The sequence below is a fragment of the Hyposmocoma kahamanoa genome, unplaced genomic scaffold (assembly GCF_003589595.1).
Source record: "Hyposmocoma kahamanoa isolate Upper Pololo Valley unplaced genomic scaffold, ASM358959v1 160, whole genome shotgun sequence".
Taxonomy (NCBI): Eukaryota; Metazoa; Arthropoda; class Insecta; order Lepidoptera; family Cosmopterigidae; genus Hyposmocoma; species Hyposmocoma kahamanoa.
Genome location: NW_020653575.1, coordinates 2898545 through 2916187, shown reverse-complemented (window position 1 = coordinate 2916187; position 17643 = coordinate 2898545). Strand labels below are relative to the sequence as shown.

Here is a 17643-nt window from a genome sequence, read left to right as displayed (position 1 = left end):
AATATTCCCACTCCTACCGATCCGAGCACAAGGAATAACCCCAAAAGATCCAACCAATACGTTTAAATATCTGCTGCATTTAACAAAGTTTATTTCAATATAGCACAATGTAATGAACACTATTATATCTCAAATTACGTTTACATCCTGTACCTAGTACCTAAAACTAAAATAATGTGACAACCCTAAGCTCCGAATTGCTAATACAATTTCAACAGGAACTCTTAAATTTTTAATTAATTTCACCTGTTGTCGTTGTAATTTTTTTAAATCCTGATGGAGAGACCTTTTAACACTAAAAGGTTTTAGGAACATTGTTCATAATTAGTCTATGGATTTTTTTTTTAACTATACAGAATAGATACTTTCGAGAGCTTCACAGCTTCACAGGTTTTTTAAACGAAAACAAAACGTGGTATTCACGGCCTGGAGCACGACCCCAGCCTTTTTCTAAAAACGATGACTAGTTATTAAGATTTTGTGAGCGTAATCAGATTTAAGCTAGGACCTGTGTTTTTTTTAGGATACCAAATGACAGGAAGAACAAGTCATGCGCCTGGTGTTAAGCGACACGCCTGTCCATAGCAGTTGCAGTGCTATTCCGAGCTCTAAATCGCAAAGATAAGTTTACAAGCACCATGTGCTCGTAATTTCACCAGTACCCTTACCTTTCAAAACCGAAACTCAGTAATGCTCACATTACTGCTTGGCGGCAGAAATAGTTAAGATGGCAGTACTTCCCTGGACCAACTCTTTTCACAAGGAGCTCTACTGCTACTTAATTCTATGTTTAAAAAAATAGATTCCAGCGTGGGTAGTAAGAGGTTTACTGCGGCGCATCGACTAAATCTAGGTTTTTAAGACTAGAACTGACAAAACATCGAGTATATAACCAGAAATAGAGACGAAATAAGGGCATATATATTCCTGGTAACTCATTAGCGATACAGCTCTTATAAATATCAACTCTCGTTTGCACTGAAATATAGACAAGCCAACAACTGACCTGTGTGTACGTCTCTGTGTATTCCAAAAGTATTCTGTATTTATTGTAATAAAGATAATATATCTAACAATGCCGTGCTGTTCTATTCGGTAGTGTGGGAAAAACAGTAAAACATCTAATTGCAAAACAAATGGAAACACATTTCCTCGGTACTTAATTAACTATGTAATTTTTCAATTTTCGTCCATTATAGCATAGCTCATGTTAAACTGGTCGATTTGCAGTGAAACAATTGACAACACCCATCAATTGTTTTAAATCATTTATGCGTCTTGCTTCCATCTAATGCAACTCCCATTACGTCATATCATTCTTATTCATTGGGCGCGCGTTACTAGTGTTGCACTGAAAAAAATCATATTATGCATCGATATTTGCAAGTTTTTTATTTGCAATTATTACTGTATAATGATTTATTTAAACAATCGGTAAAGGAAATAAAAATCTACTTCTAACGTCATCATAGTTAAGTACTGAGCCATGAGTATAATGTATCGATTTTATAAGAAAAACACGCCTGCCCCTGTGCTCTTACAAAGTAATCTAAAAATTTATTTAATTTTTATTTATATATTTTTTTGTTTGCTGTCAGTACAAAATTGTGTTTCGACATTTTTTGATACCCAATGCCATGCTCACTCGGAATGACTGTGGATTCTAACAATACTACACAATTCGAAATCGGTAAAAAAACAGGTAATGGTCATTTATAATGCCATAATACCGAAATCGCTAGTATATTCTATATACCTACTATCGATTTCGGTAATATATTTGCTTGCCCATCTCTAAAGTATATTTCGAATTCGGGCTGGCCTATCGGAACCCAGTTGTCATTTGTCATAATGGTTTTCAAACAAATTAAAAGACTTTTCGTCTCTATGACAACTTTTAATACTTTCATATTCTCGATCCTGTTACGCTGGGTTCTTTCAAATTCGACGCCTGTAGAAGCGCTGCCAGCGCAGCGGTTTAGTATAATTCTATTTATCTACATGGCTTTAAAATAGCAGTAAAGCTCTGTGTGAAAGAATTCGTCCAGGCTATCTTACCTACATCTGCCGTCAAGCAGTAATGCCACGACGAAAAATGCCTACCGCTGAGTGTACCGACGTCGGCACAAGCGTTTATACAAGGCTTTCATTTATGAGAATTTGAGCGGTCGAGTTGTGGCAAGCTTCGCTAGAAGAAACGAGAACGAAGTGAAAGTAGAATGTACTTCGTACATCCTATTCTTTACGATAAAATGACACGTAGTATGTTTGTAACTTTGTATCGTTTTAAAATTGTATTAAGCGTATTCAGAAGATTCCAATCCCATGTTGCTGGTTTTTTTCTATTTCAGGTTTATACAAACAAAATTTTGCTGTTCCATTTCCCTATATACGTGCACTCCCTCTGATATTCGCGGGTAAACTGAACGTAACCAAGGAGTTTCTAGAATCTCGACACGCGTGAATTTTAAACTCGCGCGATACTCGTTGACGCCATGTAATTTGAAGGCGTAATATTAAGTATGTGGACACTAATCCAAATTCTTTTCTTAGCGAAATTAATGTCTATTCATGGCGACGTTACAAATGTACATAATCTATGAATACCTACTTGTGATCGGCGACAATGTTGCGGCAAGCTAAAATGTTGGGAATAGGATAACTATACTTACTAAAATGAAACAAACTAATGTTCAAGATAATAATTTACTCTTATAATATCAAAAGATACATTAAAACTAATAACACAGCAATACAACAGTTAAATACAAAAAGAAAATCCAATAATTTCATAATAAGTAGTAGGCATATACATATACCACATTCCAATAATTTTTTAAAATTATTTATATCTATTTTTTTCACAAATCTAATTGTTAATTTGTCTATGTATTTTAGAGCTTATAATTGTAACATTTATATCCTAGTTCTACATAAATATAATGAAACTAGGAATAGTGACTTGTAATCTCAAATAGATAATAATACATTTTCAACTCTACGTTTAAATTCTGACATGGTTGTTAGTAACAATAATTGTAAAGTACATCATAATATATCTATTCGAGAACGTATGATATAATTTTTACGTGTCTATATATTAAAAAAAAACTCTACAAAATTGTAACAAAATAGGCGCAAAGAATGTCATTTTTGGCGCAAATTTTTGGCGCCTTTTTACGCGTTTGTCTATGGTCCGGTGTCAAAGTAACAACATAACAGCGATTCTCGCTCCCAAAAAAAAGTATACTAACTGATAACCTAAAACGTGACATGACCCCTTTAATGAGACCCTTCATAATCATCTTTAAAAATATCTATTCTTGCAATCTCGCAGTTTAAGATATAGTGGCCAATAGCTATTATACCAAGACCCTTGATTTATTCAAAAAATCTACTTTGCTTGCAGGTTTTTAAGGGTCAGGTGATAGTGGTGATAAAACCACACCAAAAGACCCCCAAAAAGTTAACCACGTCAGGTATTTAACGGTGCAGGTCATCAAACACGAGGGTATAATTAAAGTGGTCATTGTAGTCAGTTTAGTAAGCATGGTTAGCAACGAAAAGACCGGCTTCAGCGCCCACACCTGATACGGATCCGGCGACGTACTTGCCCGTCGATGCCTGACCGTTAGCCTGAAAAGATGAAAATAAATTGGTTAATAAATCGTTGGTATATTAAGCATCATTAACCAGTACCATGCTGGTCCAATTCAAACTTATTGTCTAAGAGTAACTCTCTTAACCAACAAAAAACATTCATCATTTACGATATTTATTTGGAATATCATGGGTTTCTGTCATCCAAGTACGTAAAAGCTGTATAATAATAAATCTTTAATATAAAACATAATTTCATTAAGAAAGAACATGTCCATAATATTAACCTTAGAACTAAGTCACTTAGTTGTAACCACGATTTCGTTTAACAAAGGTAAAACGGTATACGTTTTTACAATAAGATTCTGGAGCAAATTACATTAAAATTGTCATTTCCTAAGTTTAAAGCTTGCATTAAAAGTGTTTTAATTGAAAAGTCCTATTACAAAATTGAAGACTACGTGTTGGATTAAGATGTATGGAAAGACGACATGGGCCTAGATTTCACACAATTGATTCAAAGTGTATTATTTAAGTTTTTTTGCCTAGCATACGTTACCATAGCATTTAAATTTACTTGAAAAAGAGCAATTTCTAAAACTTCTTGGTCGTTCTTCTCAGGGAAGTCAACGCAGTGAACGAGCAGTGACGTTTTCAAATGTTATTTATTTTACCTATGGAACAACTGATTCTTTGACTTTGTATAAAGATTATGCTTCACTATAGTTTTAAGCCTCGCCTCGTAAATGGCAAATTTTAAATATCAACCGGAATCTTATTATAGAAGCGCATTACCCCTTAAATGAATTAATAGTTTATTTTTATTCCCCGTTTTAATGTTAAAATATAACCCACATCCTCTCCAATTCTTGTAACTCTTTCAACTAATATTGTAGATACTATACGATACTTAAGTCGAATTTTGAACATGTTTCGAGTCACCGCCGCGGACTCTCACGATTAAGGACCACGAATTGGTTCGAAACATGTCGAACTACAATTCGACTTAAATACGTGAGTTATCCGTTATTTTAGTTAATATGCCTGAGACTTTAAAGGATTGGAGAGGATTTGGGTCTAATGAAGCAATAAACATTTTTGACGTAACTCCACTTATGCTATTCTTCCATGAGGGGTGGGATTAGAGCAAGTGAGTAAACTGCTGAACCGTGTCAAACCAAAACACACTCACAAACAAGTCCCAAGTACAGTATTTTGTAATTTTATCACAACGAGAATTTTTTGACTGTTATAAAGAGAAAACATACACATTACTTTTTTAATAGAAATAGCTTATTTTTCAAAGTATAATATTAATAATATTTAATGTGCAAACCAAGATGTGTCTTTTAAGTCATTAACCTCAAAAGTTACAGAAAACCGGAAAATCGTTTTTGAATCTTTTTTTTATGTAACAGTGTATTGGTTTGACAGGGTAGTGCTATTGGCGGGAAACTAAGAACCTCCATCAAAGGAAACAAGTGTGCTCCCAATTAAATTCACTGCAAACGACGAAAATGTTTAGTATTCTATGGCAAGATGGCAGATGTCTAAAAGTAGACCAGTTTAGAACTTAAAATTGAGAGGTTAATTACTTTTTAAATCTTAGCTGGTTTCGTCTGGTACAAGATATTAGTAGTTGGCGATGAAAGACAAACGAGAACGCACTCTGCACCTACAGATATCCAGCCGCGTAATTGCGATACTAATTTCTGTATCGATCTGTCCGATGTGTTTTAGATTTGGCATTCATGTAAATAACAAGTAACTCCATCTAGTGACAAATTTTAAAACCTCATGCTCTTGCTTTTGGGCGCACAGAAATAACTCTGTGATGTTTTAACTTGATAAAGAGTTCAGAGGTCAACGTCAATATAGGGGCGTGTCTAGAAGTTACAAGTCTGAATTCTACGATTATTAAGAGTATTATTATTCATATAAGGCAATATGATTACCTACAACTTCTATAACAGAACACAATAACTACTTCCAGATGGTTTGCATTCAGGACGAATTCGTGATATCAGTAGTAAATGATCTCAATTTGACGGAAGTTCAGGACATTTCCACGCAAGAAGTCCTGCTAATTAAGGACTAATTTATCAGAAGAGGGTGGGGCCGTGTCGTACGTGTCATCCACGTGACGAGTAAAGATTATCGTACATAAAGTACCGCTTCCAATACTTTGAGGCAATGAGGAGTTGAGACGTTATATGGTCGATCACGTTGAGGGTTAACGCTTATTATATCGTGACGCCCTCGATAACGCCCCGACTTTAATGAAAACATTAAAAGGTGAGCTTTATTATCAAAGACAAATCTAAACGACGTACTGACGGGCGAGCTACCTCGTCCCTCATAAATTACGTCAAGTACGAAAAAACTCACTTTTAAATACTTCATTTTGAACGGAGGTGTACCCTTATGAGGTCAACACAAGGCGGGCTTTGATTGCTGTTTATCGGTTTCCAAATGTATTCAGAGCGCGTAAAAATGAAACACAAAACTCATGCATATACGATAGTTCGGTATGTCTCTTTTTTCGGTAAACGGTACTTTGTTTACACACACGTGCGACTTCAAGCAGCGATGCAAACGCGATACAAATGCGATGCAAACGCGATACACGTTTTAAGGTTATGTATTAATTACTAATTTATTTGTTTAGTGTATTTATTAATTTCACGCTCACGTTTGCATCGATGCAATCGTCTATAAATCGCAAGTGTAGCGATGTAATCGAGTGCAACCACTCTAAGTCTAACACGCTCACTCACTCATTTCACTCGTCATTCTAAGTGTCGTATTCTAGAACTCTACTCAATGCTCAAGTCAGGATTGCACTGGAAATACGACCCTAATGGCAGGGACTTGAGTATGATTTCGAGTGCTTTAAACCTTACTCAATCCTGACTTGAGCATTGAGTCGAGTTCTAGAATACGACCCTAAGTCCGTCTTTAATAAGAATATGAATACATAATGCAACCAGAGATTGACCCACCCCGATGAGAGATTGAATTTTTTTGCTGTAATATATTTTACGGACGACAGTGAATCACACTGTGCGAAGCATATTGCGTTTCAGTCTCTATGGTATTTAGTTCCATCTTCATTCTTGAAAGATGAAGAAATTTTGCGACTTATATTTGTGCACTGTATTACCTAGTCAAATCGAGAACAATCCACTCCGATGAGAATTTTTATCTGATCTTTAAATACATACGATCTACTACTACAAACTAAAATCTACTTCTGTGTTACAGACATATACATATAATGGGTAAGTACTCGTAAATAACTCAAACACGAAAAAATATATTTAGTTTATTATAAAAACAATATCAGCACAACAAAAAGCCATCATTGTTAGTAGCAAATAGGAGAAATTAATACATAGAGACGATAGCACTTAAGCGTATAGTGACACGGTTCTGAATTAACTATGTAGAATCTTTGCAATCACGAGTTTTTATTCTTGAAGGATTTAAAATGTTTAAAAAAATTATACTCATCCAAAGTTGTTTTACAACATCAAAAAGAAAACAAATTTAAGTTTTTGTTATAAAGGCGATTCACGAAGCACAGCATTTATTGCCAAATTTCTAATTTCAGTGGGCATTTTTATAAAGGTAATAATATTACGCAAGAAGTGCTATCGTTAGTAGACTAATGACAATCTAAGCATGCAATACAACTACGACACAAACTAAAACTATAATAAGTTCTATTGTTTTATGCAATTCAGTCCAATATTTGTCCTGATTATTTTAATTCATGCATCGGTCAGTGAAATTAGGAATTTTGTGACCAGTTGTCATCAGTTCAAATATTGAATCATTAAGTTGGTACGTACAGTCATCTACAAAAATGCGTATATAAAAAAAATATAATTTTACGGGAAACACACATCGAAATAATTCATAACGATTCAACAAATGATTGCGGAGATACTACCTACTTCTGTACCTAATTTTGGTGACAATTTTCATTATGTTCGTATTCGAGTTAATTATTGTGAAATATTCAATAATATTTCAGGTTACCATACTCTGATATTAAATCATACTTCATAATAATATTCTTCAATATTTAAAATAACAGAAATTGCCACCGAAATTAGGTAGAGAAAGCTAGCTGGAAAATTACCCCTTTTTGCTCGACGACGAAATCTGTTATTGTCGAGTCACCCGTGGTAGCTCATTAAAGACCACGGACTGCCGAGCAAAAATTGGACTCAAATAGTCATCCGGTACCTAGTTTAGTTAATATGTCCAAGTTTCACCATTGCTTTCTATTAAGTGCATAAATAATAATGTAGATGACTGTAGCACTACCGAATGGACAACACATGCGTAAAAGGCTGTAGGGTTAGCACGATAGGGTGCAACTTGCGCGACAGCGATGTAGAAGTATATCGCGTTTTATATCGCTATTGCGCAAATCGCGCAATATCATGGTAGCCCTACAGGTACACACCGTTATTTTTCGCTCTTAGGAAACGGTTTTTGTTATGTATACTACTAACAACTAGACTAATAGTGCTGTAAGTACAATACAATTCAATTATATCATTCAATTGGAAGTTTTTTTCACTTATACACAATTTTATTTCAATAACCAACATAGATTTTAAAGAATTATATATTTAATTATAGGTACCAATCATTGGTTGCTCACATACGGTTATTTCTAAAATACTAACAACCTCTCAGGACTATATTATTACTAATATAAAATAATTTAGTAGCTGTAGAGTTCCTCCTTGTGAAAGAGTTCGTCCAGGGTAGTACTGCAACAGTACTTATGACTGATGTTATAAAAAAAATATAATAAACAACAACTTTTGTTACATGACTTTTAATAATTAATCAGGTTTTAGTGCGGTAAAAAAATAAAATTATTTAAATAGACGTACGTAAATACCAGTCCAATTCATAACGCAGGAGCGCAGGTCGTATGTGAAGGACACTTGAACGTTTGAACTCACTATCAAAATTCAAATAAAGATCTAAAAAGTAAGTACAACAATAAAGTTTATTTTTGGTGAATTTATTATGTCGTCTAACACAAGTTGTTGTTTATGACGTAAGTAATATAGCCCTGCGAGCTTGCTATTTTACAAATAACACAGCGTAACGTAGAGGGTTACTTTTTTGTAAATAATTATAAATAAAATGTAATTTTGTAAAATAAACTTTCGAATACATTGCAACTATTTAGTTTAGCGATGCGCGACTTTGAATGTTACTAATACTAATCATTCGAATGGGCAAATCATTCGCCCAAGTTGAAACCAAGGACAATTATTCGACTATGCCCCTGTCATTCGGTCGGGTGCACGATCATTATATCGGAACACCTCATTCATCATGTCCATACCGAAATATCCCTGTCCCCGTCACATTATTTACCATATGCAGAAAGGGCTAGGTGATCACGAGCAGAAATGCTCTATGGAATCTATGGATTAGTACTACTAATTAGTCATGAATAATCAGTCGAATACGAAAATTAGTAGATTACTAATTTGACATTCGAATGTCAGAATTAGCGATTATCAACGAGTTGAATATCGAAGTCGTTCACAATCGCACATCGCTAATTTAGTTGCCCAGTCTTTTTTATTCGTTAATTTTGTTCAAATGAAGCTCGTTAACTTTAAACTCGTAATCAAAACACTTTTTGGAATGTCAAAAGTCTTAGTCTCTTTTTCTTTGATTATTTACGCTTTATGTTCCTTTACGACGTAAATTACAATGTTTTACCAATACGAATTATTTATATAACAACATAGAACATTGTAAATCGAATTTTGTATGCAATATTTCCGTCAAATTTGTAAGGTTGAGATTTATAAAATGAGCTTCGACTGCGATTTATCAATGATGGCGGTATAAGCAAGTTTACTTAAGAAAAAAGAAGGAGGTTCAGTATTCGACTGTATGTTTTTTTATATGTATGTTACGCGATAACTAGTGAACAGATTTTGATGATTCTTTTTTGTTCGAAGGAGGACCTCTGAAGTGGTTCCATTTAAATTTGAAGAAAATATATCGATTGTGAACTGGCAACCGATACCATCTCAATTTTGACAACTTTACACGATAAAGAAAAACATTGTTAGCGTCATTTATATAGCATCTGGTTTATTAAATAAAAGTAAGTAGTGTATGTGTAATAAAATATTTAAAAACGACGTATTTTTGTTTAATAAATCAAATGCACACAAAAAAAAACAAAAAAAAAAGACGCAAACAATTTTTTTCTTCACCTGTAAAGTTGTCAAAATTGAGATAGTACTGATTGCCAGTTCACAGACGATATCACATCTAAGAATGACTTTTGAGGACGGTTCTTTTTAAGTACTCTGTACTGATTCGTATTTACAATAAGAACTTTTTAAATTTTTTATTTAATGTCACGATATACATTTTATAGTTTGTTATAATTATGAAAAGATCTATATGATCTATACGATAGGATTCGAACCAGCGTCTTCTAGGGAACCGTTCCAAACGCTATGCCAAGTAAGCCACGGAACGAACCAGCGGACCCTCGGATTTTTTTTATGTGCTTGTTTTTCTGTTTTTTAGTTTTTAACAACTTTTGCCGTAGCGCCATCTGTGAAAAATCTATACATTTACAGCTACCAGCAGCTAGCCAGAGATGTCGCTTTAATAACTGTAATTTTCAAGTTTTTACAGGATGCCATTTTTAACTTTGCCAAGTTTAAGCAAGAAATTACTAAGTAAACTCATAATATAATTTAATTTGTGGTATATCTGTACCAATAAGTAAAACATATGGTTTTGCTTATTCGCTGAAAAACAGAGCCACGACACTGTTTAAATAAAACCGGTTGTGCCTGAGCTGGTCCCGTTTCGTACCAGTCGCGACACGCATGACGGTAAATTACTGCTTATTCATGTAAATTGTTTTGTTAAAACTTCTTTTTAATTTATTTTTTCTATTTTTCTCTTGTGTCTTTTTTGTTAATATGCGTATCTGTGGTTGTACTATAAACAGTTTTCTTTCTTTCTTTCTGGTGTACCTGTATAGCAAGAAGTACTAAATACCCGACTACGCTGTATTGTAGTCCTCTCGAGTTATTGGTTCATGCTTACTACGGCAAAGTTCCTTTCATAAATACGAAAAACTTGCTTAGCTCGCCATCTTTGTTTAGTCAAAGTTTAAAATTAAACTGTTTGAGACACCTAACGAAAAATCTCCATACCGACGCGGATTGATAGTAACTTGATAGTTTAAACAATATTAAGCGGGATGTTAAGACAAAGACAACATAAGTAGCGGCCTTTGAATTCGCGTAGACTAAGAAAGATTTTAGTACGCATGAGACTTGACAAAGTTAGATTTTGAAGATGCTATGGAGGGAATTGATCCGGCCACGTACTTCCCTTGGCAGGCTAGACCGTTAGCCTGTTCATGTGAATAGTTAAATTTAGAATCGATCGATTTTGTTTATGTTCGATTACGTAGTTTAATTTTCGATATCAATAATAATTAAAAATGGACAACGATTATAATTTGAATCCACAATCGATCGATTTTGTTGTTTTGATTTTGAATACGAGACAATTTCATCGATTTAATTATACAATCGATGGATTGTGATTTCAGTCGTTTGATGAAGTATGCGTTTATGTAAGGTTACATTGACAATTAATTAATATTAGCAAACAGTTATGACAGAAAATAAAACATTTAGTGCAGTCGATGCGGCGCAGTGCAAGACAGCGGCGATGCAAAGTGGGATGAGCAGTGAAAAAAAAAAACATATTAGTCAAGTAACTTTATGCTACGTAGTAACTACATGAACCTTAATGTTTATTATACTAAAATCAAACTACAGAATGTTGAGTGCATTGGACTAAAACCTCGCAAATAATCAAGTTTCATTTTTAATCATTAGCTACTCTCGCGCAATGAAGATCATGATATCATCACATCAATCTATTCGTCCCACTGCTGAGAGATGCCCATCTCTAAGGAGAGAAGATTAAACCTTGATCCACCATGGCCATTTCACACCTTTTGATCAAGATATTTTACTTCGCCTTTAGCTAGATGAGCTTAGAAATTTGACAAAGGCGTATCCATAGGAGTTGTGACCGTAGACCTCTTCCTTGAGAAGTAAAAATAAGTTCTTCCACAGGGCTGCTAATTCTCTTCAATCATCAAGATCGTAATAAAAAATGGTAGTTTTTTTTAAACATTAAATAGTCAAATACTTACGTACCTCGTGTCTCAATCACCCAGAGATTTTTCTCTTGCTATCCTATGCATATACTGACCATGCCAAACTTAAGCAGGACGTAGGACCTAGAGTCTGGGTTGGTTATCATAATTACTATATCATCAAAATGACCTGATCAGCATAAGTACTAGATCGCAAACCGACCACCTCTGCAGAAAGACTAACTTAGAATGACTTGGTAGCAAAACGATTAGATAGCGAAATTACCATATCGTTAAATGGATTAAACGGTAAAACGACAAGGTTACAAAATAACTAGATTTTGTTATTGTTTTTCAATGTACAGTTTGGTTTTTTTAGTTTTAGTATCATTACAAAAAAAAATACAAAATTTTTAAAATTTGCATTTTTATTTGTTTAGGCTACCACTGACGACCTTACCAACTAAAAATTATTTGTACAACAAAATTACAATCCTCTTATTCATAACCCCTACAATGTGTTTTTTTAACAGGAATCACATGTGGAATATTCTTTTTTATTAATTTATATTAATTTAGTCGTTTATATTAATTCGTTTATATTAATTTAGTCTTATTTCTACATTCACTAAAAAAGAAGCACAGTTCCAGCGTTTAAAAATAAATAGAGATGCTTCTATTTTAGTTTGTTCCACTTTGAATTTTATTTTCATTAGTATTTCCTGAACAACAAATTTGTAACTAAACTGTACCTTGTCGTTTTACCACGTGGTCACTAACGAAATGGTAATTTCGATCATCTAGTTTTGCTGCCAAGTTATTGTAAGTTGTAGCCTTTCTGCAGAGGTGGTCGTTATGCGATCTAGTCTGCTGCTAGCTGATCAGGTAATTTTGAAGATATAGTCATTACTGATACCGACCCGTTATGCTTTGCAGAATAACTGGTCTTATACTGCTTTGTTTTGCTGTAGTTTCACCTTTACCAGCTGGGTAGGGGAGTCACCACACTTATCGACACGGATCAGCATTAAGCCGGTCAGAAAAATCCTTATGTGCATTTTGAGGGAAAATGACGTTATGCGTTTCGCGTTGGCGATCCGAACGGAAGTGAAACCCGCAACGTCTTTTTCACTCTTATTGAATGGACATAAACGTTTTTCTGACTGCTTAACGCGAATCCGTGTCGATAAGTGTGGTGACTCCCTTAGGTATCCGTAATTGTTTGACCTAAGTAGTACTGACCTTGGCACGCTTGATGAGCTCCTGTTGTCCAGCAAGCACGTTCTCGGGTTTGCCAGCCCACGCGCGAAGTACAGACGCCTGTAAGGCGCGTCCGTAGCTGAAAGTGAGCACCCACGGCCGCTTCAGATCGACCGTGTTGATAGCGTTCAGGTTCACGGAAGCTTCTTCTTCTGACTGACCACCGGAGAGGAATGTGACTCCTTGAAATTGGAAAAGAAAACGCAGTTGAGATAACCACTATTTCAACACAGGAAAGTGCAATTTTGAATACCAGCCAGTATAGTTGAAATATTCACTGGTGGTCACGGGCTGAAGATTGCCAGGAACGCACTCAAGCGACGATGATCGGAAGTTCATTTCACATAGCATGATTCAATATTCAATATTCCGATGACGTTTGAGATTTGAAGTTTCTAGAGATGTGGAGATTTGAAATCGAATGAAAACATTCGATTTAAATATCTTAAAAATAAAACGGATTCAATTATTATGTTATTAAGCACTCGCGAGATATAATGCAGCAGATTCGATTTATCGGTTTTTTGGTGTGGCTGAAATATTCCGTTTGACGCAACAACTAATTGGGGTAATTTATTTTTGTCTTTAATCTTTACAATTTAATTTTCTTTTACTTAATATACTGTAATTTTTATTTAAAATTGCAACTGCAACCATTGTTGTTTGTTTTTGGTACATAATGATAAATTTACTATCTATTTTTAAAATCTAGTTGAGAGATAGTATGCGTACAACGTAAAAATTGTAAATGTCACAGAACTGATCCTATGTGAAATTGACTATAATGAATATTACTTTGTATTATTACCATGACAAAGTTATTTTTGTGAAATTACTCCACTAGTTTGTTATAATTACTCATACAAAGATCGAAGACAAAGAAAAATTCCTTCGATCTGACAGGATTCGAATCAGCGTCTGTGCGACTGCTCTAATAACTGAGCTACAGATCGAGTCAGCGCCTTACGAACTTTTCTATGCGTTTGTTACAGATGTTCGTTTTTGGTTATAGCGGATTTTTCAATCTATAAAATATAGTTACTTTAGTTTGTGCAGTTAGCATGTCAATGGCGGTCATCAACCCGATTTTCATCCCGAAGTCACCTTTCTGCCATTTTGAATTACTGAATTCCGGTGTTGAAGGGTACGGATAATGGTGAAATTACAGGCACATGGGACTTGTCAACTTATGTCTCAGGGTGACGGGCAAGTGGAAGTGCCCTCAGATCTTTGCGCTTTAAAGTTCTGAGTGGCACTGCAAGTGTTATGGACAGGCGTGTAGCTTACCATCAGGCGCACGACTTGTTTGTCAAGTCAATTGATATTATATTTAAAAAAATACCATGTCAGAGTACGCTTGCGTTCGGTACGATCGGAAATTTCATGTTTAAATTTTGGTGTGGTTTAATTTATTAATTTTGGTATTTATTTGTTGTATTTGTTATATATATAACAGAAATAAAAGTCAGAAATAATATAACTTTTAGATTTGGCGATTTGGAACTTCTTCTGAAAGTGACGATTCTACAATATGTATACTGTTTTTTTTTTGTATATTCTTAAAAAAAATTAAGGAAAAGTTCTATCAAAGTATTTAAAAGTTTACAATCCTCGAGGTAGTCTGTACGTCGAAGAGACTATTATCACGACATGCAAGCGATAATACTTTCTCACGTTACTTGGGAACATTAGAGTATCGTTTTCACAGGTAAATTTACAGTGGTAGGAAGAGGTGAATGATTTCTATTGACATGCTAAATGGCACTTAGTATAAATACTTATTGTAACAATAACAAACAAACAATGTGGAGAAATCGTACATCATCAAACATATTGAAAATCCACAACCCAAAAAAGGTATTTTAGAGAAGACAGACAGCTCTACAGCCAGGTTTTTATAGCTATTGAAAAGATGTTATTTCTTACCAGGAACGGCAGCGGGTACAGTCCTGAGCAGAGCGGTGACAGTGGCACGGCCAATGTCCAGTGGAGTGTAGGTCTTCTTGCAGCTCTGACCGGCGGTGACCTAAAACAAATCATTTATTTGGAAATACAATGGAAGAAGACCATTTTGATAGACCGACAACAAGACAACATTCATTTTTCTAAAATATGCTACATCTAGAAAACGGTACCTCCAATGAACATTACGCCGACTTCATTATTGGACATGTTCTGTTTTTATTTTGTTTTTTTTTCACAAAATTAGTTTTATTTCTAATTTTGTTTTGTTTTTTTTTCACAAAAATAGAGGAGCATAAAATTAGTAAAGAAATATGGCTGTTTACGAAAATAACAGAACAAAAAATAAAATTGGCGTAGTGTACACATTCAACATAGCCCCGCACTAGAAAGATTCTATGTCGCGGGTGACATGGACACACAGAGACAACGAGAATTCTCACGAGAGAAATAAATGTAGGCCATACAAATATTTCTCCCGGCCCGGGTATCGAATCTAGGACTCTGCGTAACGTAACCGTTCGGCCATAGAAGCAGTTAAGGTAATTGAGATTTCATTCACCCATTATTATATTATGTTACAGCAATATTTCTTTCCTTTTGACTTTGGACTTCTCACTCACCATGTTGGGCTTCAGGAGAGTTCCCTCGAGGTAGACGTGGTGGTCGCTGAGCGCCTTGTACACGGCAGCGAGGACCACTTCGGTTACCTTCTGCGCGCGGTCCAAGTCGTGCTCACCTGAAAATATCAAATATTTCCATTATATTTAAGGGTCTGCAAGTGCACATTAATGGCCTTTTCGGCCTTAGAAGAGCTCGTCCGGGGAAGTGCCTATTTCTGCCGCCAAGTAATACGAGCATTACTACGTTCCAGTTTAGAAGGGTGAAGCTGCTGGTGAAATTACAGCTACATGGGATTGGTGTCTGTGTGTGAACTTTATGTCTGTTACCGGTAGGTCGTGTACCACAAAAAGTCGAATATAGCTGTCCGAAAATGTCGCCATCGGGATTAAAGACTGACCTTGAAGTATTAAAAATCTTCATCGAAGCTACAATACGTCCGTAAGACATGTTCCAGAGGAGCAGATATATTTCGTAGGAATAAATTGTACCAGGCGATCAGAAAACAGCAGAGAACTCACCATCGGGCAAGACCTCAGGCTCTACAATAGGCACTATGCGCTGGCTCTGGCAGATAGAAGCATAACGAGCGAGCACATTAGCATTCTCCATAATAGCTTGGTAGGACGGGGTGAAGCGGCCGATCTTGAGCACGCAACGCCACTTGGCGAAGTGGCAACCGTCCTTCTTATATTGGGCGCAACGCTGAGCCAAATCATCAAGACCTGGAATAAACGAAATGGTATTTTAGTTGATGTATAAAAGTGGACAATAGAGGTGGAACGACCTTTTGTACATTACATACGGCCATCTGCCCAAGGTCTATTCAGCCGTCGCTACTCCCCTGACGTTCAAGTTAATCGTTAGCGACATAAACATACACTATCGATTCGTCGTTTCGATCAGTCTGAAACGACGTATCGTTAAGACAAATCGTTCCATATATGGGAGCCTTTAGTATCAGGAATCAAGACATGGTGACATTGGACAGAGGTTATATTCATTGGTAATTTTGTTTTTAAATACGAGTTCTTTTCTGATTCCGATTTGGCAGGTTATACAAGAATAAATGTGGCTTATACCGTTTAAATAATAAGTTTCAACCATTATTTTAACCAATGGTAGAACATCGCGAATGCCCGTACATATAATAAAATGTTATTGAACATTAAATTGCTGAAGTCTCCTTGAACCAAGACTGGTTTCGATTGTATTAATACCGTCTCTCAATTGAGCAGTTTATTCTCTACGTTAAAGTCCAGATGAAATAAAATCATCTCTTAAAAAAGCAAACCTTTTGAGGAAGTTTATGGGCTTTGAAGGGCGTAGAACTTTTGGGACGTCTGAAGTTCACAGTTACATCACTTCTAATGAGTGTCATAGTTAGGGAAAAAGATCTAGTAGATTAATAGCCAAGTTTCTCTAATCTTGCAGCATGTAATAATTAATACCTCTTCGATAACTGGTCATCAAAAATATTTACATTGAGTAAGAACGCCGTCACACTTGTCAGGTGTATTTTTTCAACTTCAAACAAAACATGATTGTTATAGGGTTTGTCTTTGTTTATTATTTTGTTAATAAACTTTAATTGCTGGTGAGTTATTTAAACGCTCCCTGTCCCTCAATTTTACTATGCATTTTTTTCCAAAGTGATTCATTCATTCACTTTCATTGTTATGCGGAACCAATCAATGCCATTTGAGGTAGTATAGACTCTGAGATCTTAACTTAAACCTTATAAATCTTAACGTAAACGCGGTAGTTAAGTTTGAACGATTACAAATTTACACTCAGGTCTCTGAGCAAAGCAATTAATTCTGGGTACATAACTCAGAACATCTAGTAGCTCTAGAAGCTCCTTGGGAGTTCGTCCAGGAAAGAATTCACTCCTTATCTATTTCTGCCGCCAAGCAGTAATGTGAGCATTGTTGCGTTTCGGTTTTGAGGGATAAGGATGATGGTGAAATTACAGGCACATGGGGCTTGTCAACTTATGTCCC

The 17643-nt window shown here is 35.3% G+C and overlaps 1 protein-coding gene across 1 annotated transcript in view; it reads right to left on the bottom strand.

The window, feature by feature from the left end:
* Positions 1–3228: 3228 nt before the first annotated feature.
* The window catches only part of LOC113225438 (fructose-bisphosphate aldolase), a 28684-nt gene continuing 14269 nt past the window's right edge, over positions 3229–17643 (bottom strand). Inside the window, exons 5-9 of the mRNA XM_026457749.1 lie at positions 16162–16365; positions 15643–15758; positions 14984–15083; positions 13040–13239; positions 3229–3636 (exon numbers count right to left, since the gene is read on the bottom strand). Coding sequence (XP_026313534.1) covers positions 3541–3636; positions 13040–13239; positions 14984–15083; positions 15643–15758; positions 16162–16365 — 716 coding nt within the window. The 3' untranslated portion in view covers positions 3229–3540. The remainder of the gene's footprint in view (positions 3637–13039; positions 13240–14983; positions 15084–15642; positions 15759–16161; positions 16366–17643) is intronic.